The sequence below is a fragment of the Ambystoma mexicanum genome, chromosome 3p, assembly GCF_040938575.1.
Source record: "Ambystoma mexicanum isolate Mex_15411 chromosome 3p, UKY_AmexF1_1, whole genome shotgun sequence".
Lineage (NCBI taxonomy): Eukaryota > Metazoa > Chordata > Amphibia > Caudata > Ambystomatidae > Ambystoma > Ambystoma mexicanum.
In genome coordinates, this window is record NC_090925.1 from 540,176,002 (window position 1) to 540,200,457 (window position 24,456).

Sequence of the window (24,456 nt, forward strand, 5' to 3'; positions counted from 1 at the left end):
GAAGCTAGATCAGTGCTTACTAAGTACTCTATCAAAAATAATAAAAAGGATCCTTTTGGTTATGGTCTCTAACGCTGCTGCTGAAATATGATGTAGCAAAGCCCACTACTCCAGGAGATAGAGTCAAGAGTTGTTATTGACCCTATGGCCTTTATTCCGGGGCCCCACGTAACAACTTGTTCACTGGGAAGCAAAGCAAAGCTGAGCTCCTTAAATTAAGTAAAAGTGGCAGGAGCTATGGACAATCGTATTGATTGAAGTAGTTTAGTCTGCTTATACAGTCCTCAAAACCACCCAGTTGCTTTTCGTATGGGCTTTAGGTGAATAACAGAGGAAAGGTATGGGTGAAAGGCATAGATTTACTAGGGGGGGGGGATATCAAGTTAGATTGCCATTTTGAGAGGCCAGAAAATTACATGTGCCCGTGAATCTGCTTGCATTTTTGTGATGTTGCGGAGTGTGCAAAATGACTCTGAACATGACTATGTTTATACTGTGGACGTGTCGACTGTTTGAAGACTGTTAAAGCTGGAAACCTTTCTCACTGATGCAATGCTTTCTCTTCTTTTACCTTTTCCCTTAACCAGGTATTCTTTGCTGAGGAAGTCCAAAGAGAGGCAGACGTTGGATGGTTTGAATAACTTGAATTACTTTCCAAATATTACGGTCAGCCCGCTGTACACAAATATAACCGTAGACTTGACTCCGGAGCTGGCTCTGGTCAATGATTATTAAGGTTTAGAGGAGACAACACCTGTACTTAGTTCTTCATCCAAAACAAGATTGAGAACTCGAATGAGAAACAGTTGTTTGTTTTGGAGTTGCCAGGTACAGGGACAGACAATTCATGACTGTTTTAACAAATGTCTGAGGGGGGCCCTCAGAGGACAGAAACTTGCACCCCATGTTGAGAGCTGGAGCACGGATGGATGATGTTCATGGATATGGTCCTTCCATAGCACTGTGCTTGATGATTTTATTCAGCTTTGTGTAAAAGAGGGCACCTGGGAGCTTGTTCTTCGCCTCAATCTGCTGACAACTAGACACGGCGCCATCACAAAGGAATCCTTCAACAGCTGCCGCAGAAAGAATGAATGACCTCGACGGTTCTAGCTTCATTACTCTAGAACCATTCAATAAGCCGGCTGCCTTCATCAACGAACAAGGGTATCATGCCAGAAAGAGATTTCTACACTTGGTTTCTTTTCCTAACATGTACGACTGCGTTGTATGCTTATATGGTGCATTTTGGTGCATTTTGGGACGCCATTTAAACATACGTTTTGTTGCTCGCCGATGGTCCGTGGTTCACAATTGATAAGATGGGCCACATTATTAAAGGGCAAGCATTTCCCTGCATGGCCCATTGGTGCTTAATGTACACAGGGGGGAGTGAAACTGCCCCCATCCTGAACTTGCAAGAATTACTGTAATGCTCCACGTTCTGTGTGGTTATATATGGTGTATGCCATATGGATCCAAAGTCTCAAAGTCTAAGAAAGTTTACTTTTTGTGTGTGTCTGTGTGTTTTTGAGGGTTCTATGATTCTGTACATCTGCTATCCTATAAGAATAATAACCCAGTACCTTTGTATAATGGTGGTCCTAGAATTGGGTCAAGGGTAAAGTCTGTGTGATTAGCAAACCTCATTGGAACACCACAATCATAATGATTTACCTGCGTATCCCCTGTTATAGAGTTTCTTGATATAACATCTGAACAACAATGATTTTGTAGGCTTTCTGTTGTTTCAAATCTGTAACACACGAGTGGTCAAATTCATGTGAATTGGTGAATATATTTCAGGTTTATGACCTAATTCCTGTGAATTATGACTTTTTAGACCACTGCTGTAAATTACGTCATGGATACTTGTGCTTAGCAGTATTTGCTGAGCTAGCCAGAGTTGTCGAGGGCCGCGTGGGGGCACCTCTGTGTCTCCTTATGTTTTTCACGGCCGTGCTGGGAGTGGCCGCACAGCCCTTTCGGATGTAGACATCTGATCTAGTCTAAACCTGTGCTCAAATTTCTATTGTCAATAAGCGAATATTACAGTTTTGATCTCATGTGAAAACAAAACGTGAGCTCCCCCCGCCCCCCACCAGGCGGGATAACATTCTGAAGCAGAGCACGCATGCCAGGGTCCCTACGCTGCTTGGAGCGCGCCTAGGGAGATAGTAGCTAGATGGCGTTTTCTAGAAATGGCTGGGTTGCACAAAGAGTCACTTCTGGTGCCCTGCCTAGGGCTGCAGGCAGAGGGTTCACACGCAGCATGCCACCACCCTTGCGCAAACGCACAGCAAAGCCACAGAAAAAGAAAAGTCAGACACTGCAATAAAGCAGACAACAAAACACTCTTTCAGAAAACAGTCACACAAACGTAGTGAAACAAATGTAGTTTTGCCCAAAATAAAGAAAAATTAACAGAAGCAAAATGATACACCTTGATCTAAATAACTGGAAACCCGTATTACATTCTTAAAATGCTGGGTTGGGGTTCTGCAAAAATGTACCCTAGATTGAGTCGCCCGATCCCCTTGATGGCATTAAAGAACCATATTATCCCTTCTATGTATATATTTAATTTAAAATATATTGTGTTTTCTGTGTGCAGTGCCAGAGAGAGACTTGTGTCTAGAAAGTTCTTACGTTGACATTGTTTGAGACATATTGGCTTTTCATTGCCAACCTTTGAACCCCAAAATAACAGGATTCATTATGCAGTGGAGTATCGGAACATACTTGATAGTCTGTGTGTGTGTGTGTTGTGGTGTGTTTGTGTATATAATGTCTATAAATACACATATCTAAGAGTTTAAAACCTCAAGAGTTTGCTATTCATTTTGCATGTGAATCCAAAACCATTTGCGACATACGATTTAAACCAACCGTTTCTTTTATTTTCATTAAATTCTTTCAGCGTTTCTGGGAGACAAGGGGCAGTCCCTAGTCTAGAACGTGGTGTACATATTTGCTCTTACATTTCAGTGCTTCATCTTTCAATGCCAAAATATTCATATATACTTATGTATACAGTGTATCGACGCGTATGTTATATGTTGACATGAAGAAACATGAAGAAACATTAACTCGTGTGTGTATTTGTGTGTGTGCGTGTGTGTGTAAAACAATCATACACAGAAAAGCCAGATTGTCTCCCAGAAAGGTTGTTTAGTTTTACTATCCCAGCTGGCAGTTTACAAATGTGTTCACTCAGCTGGTAAAATATTTTGATAGACCTTTTTTCATTCACACTTTCTGACGTTTTGACAACAGCAGAGTCCATCTCAGGGTTGCACTGTTTCTTCCTTATCTTACTGGTAACAATGCCTGCTCTAGTTGTCTGTGTCTGTGTGACGTGACAGCTGTTGCCCTTTTACTCGAGAGCAGTATTTGAATAGTGTCACTTTTGGTAGCTGCCTTGAATTTGTTATTCAACATCTGTTTACTTTTTATTTTTCTATGTTTATCTTGCAATAACTTAATTCATTTGACTTGCTAGGCTTTCTGCAGGAAACGCAGCAATGTTTCTTAAGGCCAGAGTCCTTCTATGACCATTGGCCATCCACATATACTTCTTTACAATGGGGTTCTGTGGTTTGGCTGGCGCGATTGTGCTGGCACAACTTGCCTGAACACTGCTATTTGAACGATTCACAGCCATCACCTCTAGGCTCAGAAATGACAATAGTGAGGTGAAGGATGAGTGTTTAACATGTGTCACCACTTAGTCGTAGTGCACGACCCCATTTTATTGGAATACCCCATATGTAGAAAAAAGCCTTGATTTGCCACATTGTTTGCCATTGTGTTGTGAACTACCAGTGAGAGGCTTGTAAACATGTTGAGCACAATGCCCTACGTTGCGGGTCTGCAACCTTTGGATCATGTGGTGTTTTGGACTACAACTCCCATGAGCCCCTTTCAACATAGTCCATGATGATGGGAAATAAGAGACATAGTCCAAAACATTTGGAGAGCCACAGGTTTCAGAGCGCTGGCATACATTTTACCAACAGAAATATTTTTGGGTCTAGTACTGCAGTTGTGTGTGTGTGTGTGTCAGCGTGTATGTAGATACTTGTTTTAATGTACTTTTCCAACATAAATCCATTTGTATTAGTTTATCACATGCATCAACTCATTTTGGGTGTGTGCTCAAAACAGATTTGGCACCGCACAGTTGCTGGGTTTCTCCAAAGCTGCCCATTTGCCACAAGTCATATGACCCTTTGAGACATTACTGCATTTTCACTTTGAATGCGGGAATAAGCGTGTTTTTCTCTGGATGGTAAATTCGGCTACAAGTCCCAGCAAGCAAACTGAAAAGCCAGGACTTTTTCAAAACTACCTACATGATACAGACCCCTTGGAAGATATTTGTCATGTCATATATGATATTGTCATATAGATATTTATCATATATGATATTGGTCATATAGTCTCGGGAGGATAGCTCAGGGGCAACGTACTTGCCTTGGAAGCAAGACGACGCGAGCAACACAGGTTCAATCCCTGGGTCCTCACTTAGAAACCTTTGGGTATTAAGCGGGTAATAAATAACCTATCATATCATAACCTTGTGTCCTGTTCAGAGGATTGGTCTCTGAAAACTATATCCTCGTTTTAAAGAACATGTCTAGTATGTGCCCACGCAGTCTGCACCAAGACAGGACTGGTTACTAAAGGGTTTACAAAATGTGCTTCAAATTAAAATCGTCTGCCTGTTGCAGTTTTTGGAAACCTGGACCTCACACACACTTATTTTGCCCAGCTCAGTGGTGAGATTAGGGTAGGGTTGTCTTCTACTGTTCGCAGAAACAAATTAGAGGCTATGAAATCCTTAACCTTTTGGCTGGGCTTCCCTCTGCTAGATTCATGTCGCTGTCTCTGCCGGGAATGTGCACTGTGTGTAGTTGTGTCTTCTGAACTTGCTTCTCTTCTTCATTGTTTCCATTTTGTGGTAAACAAAAATGCTAATTTATTGGAAGAAAATGCTGGACGACCAGTCGGCATGTATGATATTTTAGATCTAAATAAATAATTTTCTGCAGTAATCTTTAAAAGGTGTCATCAGAGCAGAGTGCACCTTCAATTGCTCTATGGTTTTAGACGCCTATAAGGCAAATCGACGGAACCATCCCTTGCATTTAATTTATTGCTATTGAAGGTTTCATTCTTCTGGTCTACTCTTTCCATGCCTCATTCAAGTGAATTTTGACAAAGGCGACATCAAGCTAATGTTTGACTTTAAGAAGGTAACATTTAGTTTCTCCTGATTCTGATTTCCAGAAGCACAATTTGGGACATACTTTAATATCTGGTTATAAACCTGTAATATTTTTCCAATAGCATAGTCTGTAAAAAGATTTGTTTTAATTACTAAAGGACATAGGATGCACTGGCACAAACAGATTAAAAGGGTCATATGTGAACCACTACAGTTTCATGTATTGTTTGTTTCATTGTTATGTGCAATCAATACTACATTGTTCTATGGGAAAATGGTTTTATTGGACAATCCGTTCCTTCACAGCGCCTTTGTAGATAGCAGCTGGGAAATGTGTAGGCTATACAATGTTTTCCGACATGGGCTTCAATGTGCAGTAATGGACTTGCCACTGTTGTACACATGGTAAACTGATAATGGTTTGCTATGGTGCCATGCGCTCCGCGTCCATTAGTGCTTGTCATGAGATAGTTGGCCATACTCTTATACCAGAGTCTTACCAGCTTCTCAATGCTGTGTATGGTTTCAGTATTTGATTTACCTCTTTATCTGTGGAACAAGGCCTTTTAAGCTGTTGAATTCCAAAATGTATACAGAGTTCTCAGTGGGTGATTACTGTGTGCCTGGTAGCTGGGAGAGACTGCTCTATACTGTACTAAACCAACAGATTTATTTCCGTGTATAAGCAAAATATACTGTATGTAACTGTTTTTGGGGATTTCTTTTTTTATTGTTTTTAATTTTTAATATGATTTGCCTTGTGGTCTCACTTGCTGTGGTGTATGTTATTTTATTACATGGACATATGATCACCTATTACATTTCTGTAGGGTGTGACTGACCAAACCTCACCTTGGGGTGTGCAGGGGGGAAGTAATCCATTTTGCTTTGCGTTTTAGTTATCAACCTGTATGAGAGGACAAGGAAATGTCTTGGATAATGTTGGTACATTTGTTCATATTGAATATGTTTTTGTTTCAAAACACAATGTTTCATGAAGAGACACTGGATAATGTAATTGATCCATAATTAAGAATTGACTTTTTTAAGAGCCGAGAGCAATAAACAGACTGTTTTTTATTTTCCTCTGAGTCTACATGGCCATGTGTTTCGTGTGAACCCGTTTTTACATTTTGAACTGATATCATTCATTCTTTTTGTATACTTTTATGTCTGATGCTACTTTTGCAAACATTTCAAGTTTCCACATGCTTGAGTTGGTCATGCCATCCTGTTTTCTTTTTCTTCTGAATTCTGGGACTTGTACTGAATTTAAAAAGCAAAACCAAAACTCCAAGTTCCAGAGTGTAATGAATGACATCCGGATCGGACGATATACTCGCACACGACATGAGGAAACTTGACGACTTTTTGGTGTTGACAGTAGTATGCATCTTAAATTACTTTCAATTGTAGAATGTGTTTCAATCCCAAATAGTTTTGTCTTCATGCTGCAAGCAATTTAAAAAATGGTATTGAACTCATTGGTTAAAACATTTATTTTCAAGATGAGACGCTGAAAGTTGGTTGCAGGGTACATTGTTAGGACAAAGAATGTCACTGGTTTAACACAAGGGCTTATAATACCTCAGGATCAATGACAATGGTATTGTTCAATATTTGTTCCCTTTACTTTTTTACAAATCTTTCAAAATGACATCATTTTCATCAATCAACATGTCAAATACTGAAAAAATGTGTCATTGCTAACAAATTACAACTGCATGCGATGAAGCAGAAATTCTCATTGATCAAAATGTATAACAGCAAATGTGAAAAACAGTAGCTTTTTCGCTGCTGTGTGCAGACGTTTCCCGGGGGAAATCCAGCAGAGAATTTAGAAGATCTACACGTAACTAACTATACATGCCTATCTGATACTGTATTTTGAAATTGCATAAAAAGCCTCCGGTCAGTTAACCGTTGAGGGAATTTGTGCAAGATCCATGTCTTGAGTACTTGCTGCAGTTCAAATGGCATGACATTGCAGATTGTTTTTGTGCAGTTGTTTTCAGAGCATTCTTAAGCGTATTTTAGAAGTACCAGATGTACATTTTTGCACTGAAATGGGAAATGTTTTAAAGCACACTCCTTTTGAAAAGGTATTTTTTTTAATTGTTTAATTTACCCATGGGTTTGTACATTTTGTATTTAATTTATGAATGATTTTTATGAAAATAACATATCTTTATACGCATATGTGTTCACATATGTATGTATGTATATAAATACATGTATAATAAAGTATATATTTGTATTTGCGTGTGAATATTTGTGGTACTGAATACAAAATACTATTGGCTGTCGGAACAGAGAGAAATGTACGATCAGGACCCTATAGTCTGCATAATTCCCTGCCTGCCTTAACACTGCAGTAGGCATTTAGTCTCTAGTTTCCCCCCTGTCATTTTTCCCCTGTCTCTTTTCCAGAAATGCCTGTATTTAGCACTCCTTTTTGTAGTGAACTGCATTAGGTTACCCCATAACATTCTTTCCTCTCATTACCCATCTAGACCACCCCATACCCATTCCAGCTACCTCTGCACCTTCTCTTTAATTCCTTGGGTGCATACCTTATGCTCACTGCTGTGCTGAGTCCTTATTGCATGCTTTATTCGTCCCATACATGCATACTATGCTTAGAATTTACCTCCTTTCTGCAACCCAGAGTGATGGTCCACCTTAACAGAGCCACATGCTCTCAAAGCGATCACAAAGATTCCTTTCCCTCCATCCCCTACTGTTGCAGTTGGGCTCACGTTCCCCTCCTCTTACCTCTTCACTACTCCTCTTCTTCCACAGACTAAGGCCTGGGCACCATGGGTGGTGTTACAATGTCAAACTCTCATACAATCCAGGTGATTGGATACTGCTACACTGGTGATTTGGCACAGTATAAAAGCAGATTAACATAGCTTGCACCTTTGCTGGAAAATTAAATTTGGCTGCTTTCTATACAGGTACTTCTCCCTTGCGAGCATTACTTTATTGTATCCAAATGTCTTTTAAGGGTTCTCTTAGTTCTATGGCCCTTTCCTTTGTGTTGCACTATTCTTAAATCCAACCATACTACGTATATCTAACATATTGTATAAAATACCTATATCTGAGCAATGTTTAGTTGTATGGAGTGATTTAGAAAATCTGTGACATCAGAGGACAAGCCAAGGAACTCTTCTTGGTGCACAAGGGTGGGTAGCTATTTGAGTAAAGCGTTGGTCTCTGATATGAGGGCAGCCTGCACTTTGAAAGTTTGAATCCTGCATAAGGAGCCTTTCATTCTTCAGAGGTTGATGAATCGAGAACCATTTAAGACTGAAAAATGAGAACACATATTACTAAAGCACTTATACCCTGAAGGGGTCTGACATGAAATAATACAAAAGAGCATGATTATATTATTAGAATAGCACTAGAATGATAGTTCTAAGCATCTTAATCCAAATAAAGTATGGTGATTTTAAAATGTTTTATGAATATAAACTATCCACAGCAGAACCCCCCTGCATCGACAAAACCACCCACCACCTTCCCATTATGTGTGTGTATGTATGTATGTGTATATATGTATATATATATATATATATATATATATATATATATATATATATATATATATATATATATATATATGTGACAAAAAAAGTTGTTGCAGGGACGTTATGGTTACAAGTAAAACTGAAAAACCCCTGGAATGTGCAAGTTATGGTCAGCTAAGCAACCATAACTCGTGCTACCCCTGTGCACTGCAAGGACTAACACACATGACATCAAACATGACATCACAAATGTCATTCATGACATGACTGATGACGACATATTTGTATATAGTTTTCAAAACACCCTCCACAAGGGATTGTCATTTTAATGTTGGCAGAAAACTATCAGAATCATTGGAAGAACTATCATGAGATACATAGTACTTTAAGGAATGCATTGCTATAAACACCATTTCATTACAGAGTTCTTTCCAGTAAATGCGCCCAGTCATGTAGAAACGTTGCAATTGTCTACAGAATGCATCATACAGGTGTAATAATCAAAATCTTTGGATGTTGGATCGTACAATGATGAATGCTTTCGTTTGAGACCTTTCTGCCGTGTGACACATGCAATAAGTAGCTATGAATGCCTCTCTTACTACATTACTTTACTACTATACACAACACATAAAGAGACCACAATGTATACAAATATGAGCATACATAGAGAAAGTAAAGTCAACAAAAAAGTAGGAGTACCACCAGAAAGTGTTCATACCCTCACCTCTTATGTTCATGCACAGAACTGATTGCTGTGTTTCAGGCTTGCTTCTTCGCCTATGTATATGTATCTTATGATGTGACTCAACCCTAAGGAGAGTAGTGTTAGAACATATGAGAAGGGTAAGGTCAAAAAATATAGCACCTTTCCCACTTTTAGTTCCTGACTTCCAGTGAAGATAAGCACCCAGTGTACATATGTCACTGAACAAAAAAAGAGGGAGCCGCACATGTGATGTCATCAGTCATGTCATGAATGACATTTGTAATTTCATCTTTGATGTCATGGGTGTTAGTCCTTGCAGCGCACAGGGGTAGAGAAAGTTATGGTTGCTTAGCCGACCATAACTTGCGAATTTCTGTGGTTTTCCGGTTTTACCTGTAACCATAACGTCCCTGTAACAACATTTGTCGATTGAATTGCATAGGTTTTTACTAGTGCAACTTAACCATAACGTCCTTTTTAACAACGTTTTTTGTCAGTGAATTTCCTTGGTTTTTAGCAGGATACCCTTAGTTTGTAAACAAGAACTGTGCAACATAGTCCAACTGCTGGCACCATGTTAATGCGGACAGCAGTCGTGGACTATGCGTCTGTTTGCGGAGATCGTGTGGTATCCAACCTGCTGAGGAAGGCAGGTGCTCCCTTACATAGTGGTACCAATCACCAAAAGCAAATAACATAGACAAACAGCACCATGTGCAAGAATTGCCAGGGAAAATAGAATAGGTTTGCAAATTGCGTACTTATGAAGCAAACAGGACAAAGTGCACCATAAGGGAATGCATCAACAACATAAGTGACGTCTGCCTTCACCAATCTTACTGCACTGCTACTATAAAGGGGAACAAAGAACCAACGGCCAAAGTAAAAACTGGAAAGTGCTTAGACCTGAACGTCACCACAATGTAGTAAGGACCCTACACTTTGTTTAATAATTGCACAGGTGCTGCAGTATGCAATAGTACAGAAGTATAACGTGTCTTTTTGTAATGCAGCAATGGCAAGCACCTTAGAGTGGCAGGATGAAAATTTCCCTCATGACGCAATGACTTTCTATAGTAACCCCATTGGTATGCACAGTGCTGTGAACCATAAATTATGTAATATATATATTGCTTCATGTACACCAAACACATTCTCTTTTCGGTAAGAGAACATATTGGAAAGGAAAGCAAGGCAGTACAAGAGGCAACCCTTCCACAGCAGCATACAGGCAAAAGAAAGGAAATAAACTGTGCATAGGGAAATGGAATGCGTGGATGTCAAAGTGGAGGAATTGGTGACAAATTGTGTCACATTAAAGGTTGTGTACAAGGATATATTTTGGACAAAATGAAACCGCACTGGCACACCTGCATGTGTACTCCTTCCCCATGTCGGAGCCCACCATTCCCTCAAAAACCATTTCATGGGAGACGTTACGGTAATACATCAATCTCTTCCTCCCTTCACAACCAAGTTGTGCAAATCCCCATTTCCCCACAATAAGTATCTGCTTCTGCTACCCCTTCCCTTTCCAAATGAGGTGTATGCATGTGTACAAGTAAACAGTAATAATGAGAATGTTGGTGAGTGTTTGTGTGGTATTCTTTTTTGACCTGAAATGGGGTTCTGATTCAGCGGCACACAGTCCTTGTTGCAATGACCACAAGTAAGAAAAAGGTAGGTGTTCTACGGACATCTCAGCTGTCCGGCCTATCCACAATGAAAATGGAGGCATCCGCACGCCGCCAGCAGGCTCTGCATGTCCACATGTTGTCCGCCACCTATCAATGTTTGTGGGAGCGGACTTTTGTGCGTAGTGTATGTGTATCTGTTCCTCTGTGTCCTGGTAACATCGCCACGGTGCAGCATATGCGACGGAATGTTAATTATGTCAGGGCATCCACCCACACCCTACAGGTAGCTAAACACATAAACATCCCACCTGCTGTACTCTACAAATAGCCAGCGTCTCCCAAAATGGTTGGCGCACGTGGAGTGCACTTTTTGTCAGTGGAGAAGTCGCAACGGTGTGCCTAGGACACCCATGCACGTGCACACAACGCATTTTGCCCAAACCGCGTCCAGTGGACAGCCGTCCCAAAGGAGAACATTGGCGACGTCACCATGTGACCGCACACACGCTGTGCGTGGGCCCTTATTTCAAGGATATGAGCCGGACTCTCAAACAGCCGCAAAGTGCAGGGTTGAGCAATGTACAGAGTGTTTTTCAGAAAGTACATGCTTACAAACACACCACAATGTGCCGTTGCACATGTATGTATGTTTTGGAACATTGTAGGCCTGCTTTCTGGGTGAAAGTTGTCCACAGAAACCCTACAAAAGGGCACACCGCAGAGGTGCTGTGCAATCTGTAGCTTTTCAGAACAGAGTAGCAGGCCACATGTGTTTGCCCTTTAAGTAATAGTGCACCAAATCTGCTGAGCTACAGTGCGTCTGCAACTAAAAGCAACCATGTCAGTCCGGCTGAGTATGCACAGTAATGGCAAAAATGATGAACGGCCCTTGCAGTGACCAACACCCGCAGCTGTGATAGTCACCATTGTCCCAATCTCATGGGTAGTCAGTGGCAAAGGGGAATATGCGCACATGCGTTTCCCCAAGGACAGCGAGGGCCGTGTCTGAATGAAGCAGAAACTTTCCTCTTCCCTTTCCAGTGTCTTCTTTGCAGCACACCGTTATTGTGTACTGTTAAAAAGTTCCACACGCTTCTACCAATGACATTGAAGAGCTCTTCATGTAACAGTATCAGTTCTGTACAACAGTCCTCTGCATACACACCACGCCCAGTAATGTTGTTGCGCAATCCCTGTGGCTTCACAGTCGCATTTCCATGGGCACCATCCTTAAAATCCCCAGATGTGGCTTTCGTGCTGTGATCGAGCGTGGGGGAATAACTTGCAACCAGGGTAGGTGGAGTTCGTTGTAATGGGTGGCTCTGAAAAGAGCTTTTTTTTTTTAGATGCTTCTAGAGAAACAACTTTTTTCACTTTTTTATTTGATTTTGTGTTTTCTTGTGCAGACATTGTTACAGTAAACTCTTCACCGCATATTGTAGACGGGCAAACAAAGCAGTATTACCAATGGGCGACAAAGAAATGCCATTTGTTTGGAAAAATTCAGCATTTGGACAAATAATGAGGTCATTGTTTCAGAAGAACATCCCATCAGCGGACAAAAAAGTATACATGCTTCTGCTGATGAGACACCTTCCGGCCTCTAGCTCGGAACAACTTCCAGGAACAGTGCCCCATACTCTTTGTGATGTTATGGATGAGAAAAGCATGTTGGCAGTGGGATAAAGCCTCTTCACTAGATTTAGCAACCTCTTCAGTCCACGGAACAAGCCTAAACAAGACATATAACCCATATGCATGCCTCCGTAGTGGATGATTCTAGCAAAAGTGGCCAGGTCTTTGCAAAATGCATCCATGTCGGCAAAACTATGCTCTTAGACACTGTTCCACGATGTGACCACTCCTTCCAATTCGAAATTGTCATCAAAGTTTCTTTCCAGGGCATACTTGTGCAGATCTAGTAGAAAGGCATCTCCTATAGACAACACAATGCGTTTCGCCATGTCAGCCAGCCTCACTACGCAGAGTGTAATGTACAGCAGTTTCACCGCCCCTTCCTGTGAACCACACCTACAGTACCTTATTGGATAGTCCTGAAAGTCCCATGTCCATTGGCCAGCAAGGTAAGAAGCGCAGATTGTGGCACGTGTGGTGCCCAAAGTAAGTACCGTGAGGGCCACACCCCAGTAAAGCAGGAGCAGTCCTTCTTCCCTTTCCACTACCATTTGTCCAGCACAACCTCATTGGATATGGGTAAATGGTCACACACAATTCCACCAATGCCACCCAAGACGTTACCCTCTAACACTGTCAGTTCTGCACAACACTTCATAGGTACCAATACAAATTCAGCCTGCTGCTGTGCTGTCACTGGACAGAACCTCCAGTCGAAAGTTCAGTAAAAGATTGCAAGATTTGTGCAACCACATTCATCCACTTGCGCACCCATCACCAATAAAAGGAGGTACGGAAACTTTTTCTGCAATATGTGTATGACTGTGTTATAAGTGCCTCTGTACATGGTATCTGCCGCTAAGCGGCCATAACGTTCTTTAAAAGCATACTCTTTTTTTCCCAACCCCTACCATGAAGTGGCACTTCAGTGATATGTACTTGCAACTTTCTCATTTAGCCATATCATACAGTGTAATATCGAAACAGGAACTCTCTGCTTTCCTTCCGACATTGCTACCAAATGTTTTCCCCACTAACCACCTCCTACGCAAATCATTAAAAAAAATGCTACCAATAGCAGCATTGAATGTATGGTACCAAGCGAAAGCAACTTTCCAAAAGATCACTGTCTGCACAGCTGTATTCTTTCTAAGCTGCACTATTGCAACACGCTCTTTTTAAATCTGCCCCCTTCTACTCTTCGCCCTCTGAAACGCATCCAAAAGAGGAGTGCGCGACTTGGGATGGTATCTCGACTGTACTGAAAGGTCGCCAATAGCTCCCAGTGGCTGCAAGGAATAAAGTGAGAAGACACTGCATTATGCGGAAGGCCTTCTTGCCCCTGTGACCTCAATACCTTCAACTGTAACTCCCTATATATATATATGTGCGTGCGCAAGCTCTTCCCTCATTCGCCTCCAACTCCCTCTGGGTCAGGAGCTTCTGCAAAAAAACAATTGGTGGTAGTTGTGCTTTTTCGCCTGTGGTCTCCCTCTGCAAAAGCCTCCTGGATCCCTGACAATTGAGGGGAACCATTGCTGGTTCCGGAAGCACCTCAAAGCCTTTCTCTTAGCATTTGCTGTTTCTGCTCCTCTCCTCGGCTAACTGCCTGACGTAAACTGATTCTGCACTACTTACCTGGCGACTCTGTGAAGTCGGGCCAAAGTCAACTCCCCCCGCCATGCAAACCCCTGCACTGGCTTTTTAGCAAACCCCGCACTTGAAGACTGTTTTCTGTATACCTAACCGTGCATCCACCACCTGTTGTGTGCACTTATCGGTGCACTTCACACAATTGGTTGTTATTTTTACTTATTGTCATTTGTTCTTCTTCCCATGTACTGTACATTCCCCTCCCTCCTCCCATGCACTTGGTCCATCTATGTCACACCTTGTCCAGTAGGGTTGTTGTATCTGTCTCCCCTCTGTTTCCCCCTCCCTTGCCTCATTGCACTTTGGTAGACGTGTGTGTAGGCGCATTATGTATGCCAGGGGTCTCCAAACAGTTGATCGCGAGTGACTGGTAGCTCGCCAGAGCCTTTGAAGTCGCTCGCGTTTGACTTTCAGAAAAAAAAAAAAAAAAAGATACAAGGAAGTGCTCTGACCAATCACAGGCCTGCTAATCTGTACAGCATATGGAATGCATCCTGTGATTGGCCAGAGCAAGTCCCTTGCTGTGCAAGCTGTGCTCCTATTGGCTGAATGGTTTCCCTTTGTGCTGTGTAGGAAATCCCGGGCTTTCTCTTTTAAAAGCACCGTGGCGCACGTTTTTTTTTTCTTCGTGTTGTGGCTGCCCTGGCGTTTGGAGTGTGGATAGAGGTAAACAGAGGCTGCCTAAGGTGAGTTTGAGGTGAGGTGAGGTCGGGTGGGTGGGGGGAGGTGAAATGTGTGTGTTTTTCTTTGTATACTGTGTACCTAACTGCGGCCCCTCCTCTCATGTGTCCACATGCCGTCAGAGGAGGGGTGGGCAGCTTGGCAGAAAGGAGCCCAGGGTGAAATGGAGCTGATTACTGTCTCCGCTCACCCTGGGCTATTTTACAGTCATGCAAGTTATTTTTAGAAGGCAGGGCTCTGGCGAGGAAGCCCCCCTCGGGACTTCCTCGCCAGAGCCCTGCGTTTCTTAAAGTAACTTAAATGACTGCCACTGACCCAGAGTGAAACGGAGACATTCAGCATTATAGCTGCTTGTCTCCGTTTCGACCCTGGGCTATTTTGCAGTCATGCAAGTTATTTTTAGAAGGCAGGGCTCTGGCGAGGAAGCCCCCCTCGGGACTTCCTCGCCAGAGCCCTGCGTTTCTTAAAGTAACTTAAATGACTGACCCAGAGCGAAACGGAGACATTCAGCATTATAGCTGCTTGTCTCCGTTTCGACCCTGGGCTATTTTGCAGTCATGCAAGTTATTTTTAGAAGGCAGGGCTCTGGCGAGGAAGCCCCCACTCGGGACTTCCTCGCCAGAGCCCTGCGTTTCTTAAAGTAACTCATATGACTGAAAGTGAAACCTGGACAGTTTCACTTTTAATGGCACTTCTCAATAGGGCTTCTATACTTCAATAGGGAATTGCATACTCTGATGCCATGGAAGCAGCACTTCCGCCCACCAGAGCTTCTTTATTTTTAATGGCACAGTGCGTGTACTTCGCAGCCACTCTGCTTTAAATTTAAAGAGAACAAATTGTCATTTCTCAGCAGGACTGCAACACTATACCATTGTGTTCTGTATGTTGTTTGCTTCTTCACCACCAATGTGAGTTCATGGCACTGGCCCCATGTCTCAATAGTAGATCTGGCTACATTCAATTGGCAACAGGCATGTTCACTCCTGAATGAAAGAATGAACTCTCTCAGACACAAGTTATCACCCCTGCACACATAATGAATTAATATGGTATGGATCTATAGATCGAGAAAACTGGAGTGAGAATTTAGAGTGTTTTAACCGAAATATAATTGTCTTCCCAGATGGGAGACTGACTCCTTTAATATACATGGGGTCACTGAGATGAGCAAGAGTCAACCTGTATGTTTGCAGTCATGTATTGGCTGGCGCAATATTTGCTGAGGAATTGCATGCATCATTCGCCCGCATTCAAGTATTGAATTGATGAAACTGTTGTGCATTTATTTATAAATGTCGGGACTTGCAAATGCAGTTTAAAGAAATTCATATATTTCCATAAAATGGTATTGTCCTCTAATACCTAGCACGGCACTGTATATTAGGTTAGCAAACCCTTTTAAGTGAACTATCCTTGGTGTTTTACTGGGAGAGGGTATTGAAGCTTGTTTGCTTTCAATCTGTTTGAAGGATCACCACTTGATCATAGTCAAATGCGTACCTGACATAAAAAAACTCATGCTTTTCCCTTTCCCAGCCTTCACCTTTGAGGACTCCTCTCTGAAGTCCATGCTCTGTGAACCTGCCAGCATCCTTTATATCAGTGTAATGACAGACCTAGCTGCTTATTCAGTCTCCCTTGTCCACTAGGGTGATGTCTCTTCATGTTTACCACTGAACACTGACAGGTAGCTTAGGCCTTGCTTGAAAATGTACCATAGTGAGGTTAGTAAACGCTGACAATAACGCATCGGACGTATGGTCCAAAATTCTATGATGGCCAACAGCACATCACTGCTCTCTTGCACTTTTCCAGCTTATTCACAATATGGATGTTTTTAAGTTAAATAACCTGTGGTGAAATTCACTTTTCAAATATGAACGGACTAATAACAAGTTTCAGCAAGTAGAGTTTTAACAGCAACCAGTTCACTTTTTTGGGATGGAATTGAGTGGTGAAAAGAATGAGACTTTGTGTACCAACCTGACATAGCGGTCTTAATTGGATTGACCTGTTTCCCATGGGTTATAAACACATGCTATCCTTTTTCCTCAATGCTTCACTGCACTGGGCAACCTAAATGCAAGTAGCCCACAACTAAATGTTTTTTAGAAGAAACATTGATTTTTTTCTTGTAATTAAAGAGTGCTTTGCATTTGAAGTTCTGTGCCAAAACTAGCTAAAGATTACAGTTCTGAGTTGTTGAATGACCTTGCCAAGACTTTGCACGGCAAAAATACACTTTGCACAGTTCCATGAATCAGTTTGTTTCGGCAGTACAGTCACTTTTCAGCAGCGCAAATTCACTTTGAACCGGGCTAAACCGGGCCCAAAATCAGCAAGTGCACCAAAGAAAAAGTGGTGCGCAAAGGCTTAGGAGAGCAGAGAGCACAGCAGAGGGAATATTTAAGCTTAGTTTGAACTACAGCACGCCAGTGGGTTCGCTAGGAATCAACTTTAGGGGGCCACTGACAAAGGTAGGGGGACGACAGACAAAAGTAGGGCTCGCTCACGTACTTTCATGCTTATTTTCCACTATGCGGAAAGTGTTATCTGACTGGACCACACTATGATTTTGTGTTTTCTATTTTTGGACTAAGCATAACTAAGCATAACTTTGTGCTCAATTATTTTTAAAACCATAATAACACATTGAAATCCTCCTCAGATTACATTGCGCGTGCAGTCCCAAAAGAAACGTACAAACGAGAATTGTTGAAATCATGGATGCAGAAGTAGGCGGACCATCCAACAAAAGGCAGAAGACTTACCATTTTCATCAGGAGTGGGAGACCGATTTCTTTTTCGGAAGTGTAAAAGGGAAGTGTGTGTGTTTAATCTGCAGTGCCAAATTGGCAGTGGGAAATAAGAGTAATGTCGAGAGGCATTTTGTGACAATGCATACAAATTATGAAAAGAATTTTCCTAAGGGAAGCCGTCTGAGAACCCAAAAAGTAGCTGAACTAAAAGCTGCCCTGCAGATGCAACAGTCATTTTTTACTCAACCAGCAAAGAAAGCAAATACTACAACAGAGGCATCCTTCAAAGTTGCTAATTATTTGGCAAAACACAAATGTACTTTTACAGATGGTGCAGTGGTGAAAGGGGCAATGGCTCTGGTGGCAGAGTCAGTTTTAAAAGATTTTAAAAACTGCCCTGAAATTATGTCTGCCATTTCAGATGTGCAGTTGGGGGCAAACACAATGGCAAGGAGGGTATCTGCACTATCTGCCAATGTGATGGGGCAGTTAGAAAAAGATTTGAGGATATGCAGTTTTTTTCCATTCAGTGTGATGAATCAGTTGATGCGAGTGATACTGCTCAGCTGGCACTGTTTGCTCGAATGGTGTTTGAAGACTTCACCAACAAAGAGGAATTCTTGACCTTGCTGCCTCTGAAATCCACAACCAGAGGTGTTGATATCTACAATGAGGTCAAGAATTATTTTGTCAAAACAAAGATTCCATTGAACAAGTTGGTGGCAGTAACTACTGATGGTGCACCAGCAATGACCGGGCGTCATTCTGGTTTTGTTGCGTGTTGTAAAGCAGACCCTGATTTCCCTCCATTATTGCACTACCACTGCATCATCCACCAGCAGGCAATTTGTGCAAAAGTGATGGGTTTTGATCATGTGATGGCCCCTGTTGTGCGAATTATTAATTCAATTCGTGCAAAGGCCAAACAGCACAGAATGTTCAAAATATTCCTGGAAGAACTATCTGCGGCACATGGTGATCTATTGCTACATACAGAAATCCGATGGCTTAGCAGGGGGAAAATACTACGTCGCTTTCTTTCACTTTTGCCAGAAATCAAAGACTTCATGAGGTCAAGACATGAAGACATCGGCCAATTATGCAGCATTTCTTGGCTACTTGATTTGGCATTTCTGGCAGATGTTACTGAACAATTAAATACCCTGAACTGTGAACTGCAAGGCAAAGGTAAAACCATTGCTGACATGATAAGCGCAGTAAAGACATTTAAGTCCAAACTTAACCTGTTCAGTGAACAAGTGGTGAAAAAGAAAATGCATCATTTCCCTTCTGTTACCCAAATGCTGACAGACAATAAAGCTAGTCCTGAACTCCTGAACATTGACAAATATAGCAGTCTCCTGAGCAGGCTTAAGGAGGAGTTCAGTGACTGGTTCAGGGATTTCGAGAGGATTGAACCGTGTGTGATGTTCATCGCAAACCCATTCATGGAAGTCGATGTTTGTGAACTTGCAGAACAAATGGGTGAGCTGTTTAACCTGAACAGTTGTGCTATGGAAATGGAGATTGTCAGCCTGCAAGGGGACATTCAGTTGAAAAGCAGGCAATCTCACACCAATTTCTGGAGCCTTGTTGATTACAAGGAGTACAGTAACCTTTGCAAAGCAGCATTAAAAGTGACTTCTCTGTTTGGTTCCACCTATCTCTGTGAATCTGCATTTTCAGATATGAACTTCCTCAAATCGAAATTTCGAACCCGTCTGACTGATGAGCATTTGAGTGACTCCATCCGAGTAGCTGTATCAAGTTATACACCTGACTACAGAGCACTGGTGGACGGCATGCAGTGTCAACCTTCACACTGAATGTCCCAATCATTTTCCCACATTGTGAAGTCTTTTTATAAGATGGCTTCTAATAAAAAAGAATGCAATAAAGAGGTTTTTGAACTTTATTAACATAATCGTGAAGCACTATTATTCCCTCTATTTATAAAGGGGAAATTAACAGCAAAAAAAAATAAGTACAAGTTCCAATGTTTATGAACATCCCCCACCCCCGATCGCTCGCAAGTAGCTCTCCACTGTTAGCCCTCCACTGAAAGTAGCTCACACCAATGAAAAGGTTGGAGACCCCTGATGTATGCCATAGCAAACAATTGCACATCATATGATATCACACACACAATGCATACACCACAGTGTACACTGCAAAGATGGTTTTTGTTTTCCGCAGTATACCACTTACTGCACACTTTAAAAAAATGATTGTGCACCCTCAGCACAGCTTGCATGTTACCAACTGCAAATAAATACATACAGTTCATGCATACACCCAGGATGATTGCCCCTTACCTTGCACACTTCCACCATAGCCTTCTGCACTTCTTTGTGCAAAGAGACCTTCTGGCACAGTGTTTGCATACACACCAGACCCACCAACCTTATAGAACAGTGTCTTTTGCTCCACAATTTCCTTTCCATGGCTCCCATCCAGAAAATGGCTGGATGTAGCACGTGGAAGCGTGAAAGTACAGCGTAATCCACTGAATATTTGTGCTAGGGAGGGAGGGGGGTAGGGGATTGGTGGGTAAATGTAAAACAGGGTGGGGTTTTGGGTCTGCAGTACTGTCTCAGAAAACAAGTTTTTTTTAATGTAATTTTTTTAGTCCTGTTTCATAACAATCCGCACAAACTTCACTACACTGCAACAACAAAACAAACCACACATGAACTCGCACAATAGCACACAAAGACTACTGACCGGAAAACACCCCAAGCCCAGCCAACGGAATTCCGGGTTGAGGCCGCCAACAGCACATCACTGCTCTCTTGCACCTTTCCTGCTTACTCCCACTAACTCACCCCCCTCCCTTTTTCAGAGCCGCCAGAGTGCCAGGGGACCACTCTGGTGATGTGTGTGCGCAGTACAAATATCCTTTAACATTAACATCTCTTTCAATGACTTTCTCTTTGCGTCTCCTCCTCACATTTGTACGGACTGAACGTCAACCCTTCTCTTACAGTTCTACAGGATTGTCTACAATGCTGCATGCAGAGTGGCAAACAAAACAGCATTGCCAATGGAGGTTAAAAAAATACCATTTCCTTGGAACCACTGCAAATCTTGCTCGTTAATGCTGTCATAGAAGGTGCAGAACATCCCAGCACTGCACATAAAGAAACACATGCTTCTGTTTATGAAACACCTCCCGACCTCTGGCTGTGGACAAATTACACTGGCATGGTCCCATGGACCTCTTGGTGATATGGAGGAGAAAATCACCTTGGCAGTGGGAAAAATCTGCATCACTGCTGTCGTCAACTTCTTGAGGTGATGGAGCAAATGTGAGCACTACATGTTCCCCAAGTGTAGTGCTCCATAATGCACGACCACAACATCCACACTGCCTACAGAGGCCACACATGTACAAAGGAGAACCATGGCATCGAAACCCCACTCATACACTGTGCCCCAAAAAGCCTCCACTCCTTCCAATTGAAAGTTAGTATCAAAGCCTCTTTCCACGGCATACCTGTGCAGATCTTGCACAAAGGTATCACCCATGATGAGCACTCTGCGTCTGTCCATCTCTGTCAACCTCTCTGCATCGAGGTTTGGGGAAATATATCACTGCCCCTTCCTGTGACCCACACCCTCGACAACTGATTGGATAATCCCCACAGTTCCATTTGCACAGCCACCATGCTCAAAAGGGCAAATTGTAACATGTGTGCCTTCCCAGTTACAGCGAGGGCCACACCGCAGTAAAGCACAGTCACTCCTTATTCCGTTTCCACCATTGTATATGCAACACTCCCGCATTAGGTACCTTCGCATCGAACACTATAATTTCTGCACTGCACTGCAGACGTACCTTTTGTCATGATCTCTGCTTCGAAGAGGTCAGGGTTTTCCCAACTCCCTTGGAAGCAGATCCATAACCCAGGTTCCGAGTGCCAACCAGTCCCAATTGGGACCTTTTGGACCCAGTCCTGGCGCCAGTGGCACCAGGCTCATAAATATGCCCAGTCCCAGCGCTGGAAGCGCCGGGCTCATAATGCTTGGGTGGACTTACCTGCAGCAGACCATGCTGCTTACTTGCCTGCCAGTTGAGTCTCTGATCCTCTTCTGTTTGGAACTACTTTTCCTGTTGGGTGGGGCAGGAGCCACTCCCTAGATTCAGAACACTGGAACTCTTCTGGAAAGCAGGAACTCTTTTCTTACCTCGGCGTGGCTGTGGAAGGAGACACCTAAGCACTACAGGAGGCTATTTAAACCACACCCGATGGATGAATCTTGCTTTGCGTTATTCTGCATTCTCAGCAGCAGAACGCTCATCGTGTCTTCTGCATCTGATCCTGGGCCTAAGGAAAAAGGCTTACCATTCTGAATCCAGTCTTCAGCAACACCTATAAAGACAAGAAAGAACAGGTTAGCATTACGGTCTTCAGTGACAGCTCTTCACTTACCTGGTCCATCGGCTGCCACCAACGCCTCGCGCTGCATTCCGGCATCCGAAAAGACAAAGGCTTACCTACTCTTCGTGCGCTCCGGAGGTCTTCACACTGCATTCCAGCATCTGAAAGACAAAAGCTTACCAACTCTTCGCACGCTCCGGAGGCCTTCGGCGCTGCATCCCGCATCTGAAAGACAAAACAAGGTGCGTTTAAAGACATTGGGGAACTTTAATACTCACGTGCCATTACTCCTTTCCACATCTAACCCAGTGGGTATTCCGGCACCCTGCAGCCGCCCCGAACTTGTACATGCAAAATAAAAAGACAGTTAGAGCGCATCGTGAAGCAGGCAACAAGCGCTTACTTACGTGCTTCCAGGCGCTTCTATTCATCACACGGGCTCCATCTTCAACTCACTTCAGCCCGCCATCCGCCACCGCCGGAACCCTGCAAAACAAGAGACATCATTACTAAAGACTTTAAAGACATTAGAATTACTCGAAACTTACCGTTCGTGCAGTAAACGACGGACAGCAGTCCTCTGAAGTCAAGAGGCCTGCTCCCCTTATCCAGTGAAGAAACTGGTTACAGCACCCTGCCTCGAGGCAGATGGAGAGCCCGGCGTTCACTTACCTAAGGTGAGAGCGTTAACCTTTGGGGTTCTACAGGAGAAGAGAAAGGGAAGAAGAGAGAGACATTCAATAACCCAGTTCATTAATCCCACATTTTTTATCTGCAGACATCTTACCCTTCGAGCCAGTCATACAGTGCACAGAGGTCCAGCCCAAAGAGCCAGCCGTGTGTTACACATCACCTTTGAAGATACGGTATACGCCCAGTCAAGACCGGCACCTCTACGGGAATCAGGTGAGCGTTACAGAACGCAAAGCCTACCACAAAACTCCCGTCCAGGCGCTATGGAAACCTCGGACACCGACCAGCTAGCCCAGTTACTTGGGGAACTAAGGGCAGAAGTGCATGCAGCCCGTCAGGAAACGAACGCTCTAAGAAGGGAACTGATTATTTCCAAGGAGCGAACAGATGCTCTCGCTAGACAATTGCTACAGTCACAAGCCGGACAGACCCCGTTACCCGCATCTGGGGGAAATCTTCCTTCTACATCCTCTATGAATCCAGTGCAGATCAACCTACCTGGGAATGTACCTCTGGCTCCGCCCGAACGATTTTCTGGTGACCCAAAGAGGTTTGCAGTATTTATCAATCAGTGCCGGTTGCATTTCTTATGCCGGCCAGCAGCCTTTCCAACTGATCAAGCTAAAGTAGCTTTCGTGCTTTCGTACCTTAGTGGCAATGCGGCAGACTGGTCGATCCCTCTAGTAAATCAAGATGATCCGGTCCTCCATGATTTTCAAGCTTTTCAGCTCAGTATGGAAAAACTGTTCGCAAGACATTCACAGGGGCAGGCCTTGGACAATGAGCTTCTTTCGTTGCGACAAGGTAATCAAGACCTTTTGGCTTATATTGTGTCTTTCAACAGACTGATAGTGGAAACTCACTGGCCTGAGGACAAAAGGATTACGCTGTTTTATAGAGGTCTACGCGGAGAGCTCAAAGATGTGTTAGCCCAAGTAGTGAATCCCCCACAAGATTGCTCGGACGATATATACTTAGTCGTTCAAATAGATCACAGACTGCCGAACAGGAAGGCCGATCGTTCCAAGTTTGATGCTCGAGTATTTTCCAAACCGCCAACTCCTTCCAAAGGAGTAGACTCCGGGGAACCCATGCAAATAGGGGGACTGAAAGGTCCTCTAACACAAAAGGCGCAGGAAAGGAGAAAACAGTTGCAATTATGCCTCTATTGCGGAAACTCCGGGCACTTTCTTCGAGACTGTCCGGTGAAACCTGCCAAGAAGGCAGTAGGAGCTGCAGTTACCAAAGTTACAAACTCTGAGCAGGGAAACGACCTCGCCCGACAAGAATAGAGGTCCTCTTGCCGAGCGTGAAAACCAGTTCCGTGACCTCGCATTTCGTGATACCTATGGTCCTCATCAGCCCTGATAATCCAGATCGATTACATGCAATTGAAGCTTACGTCGACAGCGGTGCCATCGGCAATTATGTGGATCATGAAATGGTTTTGAGGATGAATCTAACTCTTTGTCCCAAGGCTGTAAAGGACGTCATTACTACGGAGGATGGTACGGAGATAGCCTCCGGGCCAGTAA

General features: G+C 43.1%; 2 protein-coding genes across 3 annotated transcripts in view; both read left to right on the forward strand.

Annotated features, from left to right (window-relative positions):
* B4GALT5 (beta-1,4-galactosyltransferase 5) overlaps positions 1 to 7,487 on the forward strand; it is a 239,746-nt gene extending 232,259 nt beyond the window's left edge. For both annotated transcript variants that reach the window (XM_069651263.1, XM_069651265.1), the window contains exon 9: positions 588 to 7,487. In XM_069651263.1, the coding sequence (XP_069507364.1) occupies positions 588 to 735 (148 nt within the window). In that variant the 3' untranslated portion in view covers positions 736 to 7,487. The remainder of the gene's footprint in view (positions 1 to 587) is intronic.
* A 7,323-nt stretch (positions 7,488 to 14,810) lies between these two features.
* On the forward strand, positions 14,811 to 19,744 carry LOC138580601 (general transcription factor II-I repeat domain-containing protein 2B-like). The gene is made up of 2 exons (XM_069651266.1): positions 14,811 to 15,089; positions 17,756 to 19,744. Exon 2 carries the CDS (start codon positions 18,356 to 18,358, stop codon positions 19,670 to 19,672), a length of 1,317 nt encoding a protein of 438 aa, XP_069507367.1. The 5' UTR covers positions 14,811 to 15,089; positions 17,756 to 18,355; the 3' UTR covers positions 19,673 to 19,744.
* The last annotated feature ends 4,712 nt before the right edge of the window (positions 19,745 to 24,456 follow it).

What these genes read in the sequence shown, in the direction of transcription:
- LOC138580601 (XM_069651266.1), top strand. Translation starts at nt 18,356, where the DNA reads ATGCAGTTTTTTTCCATTCAGTGTGATGAATCAGTTGATGCGAGTGAT.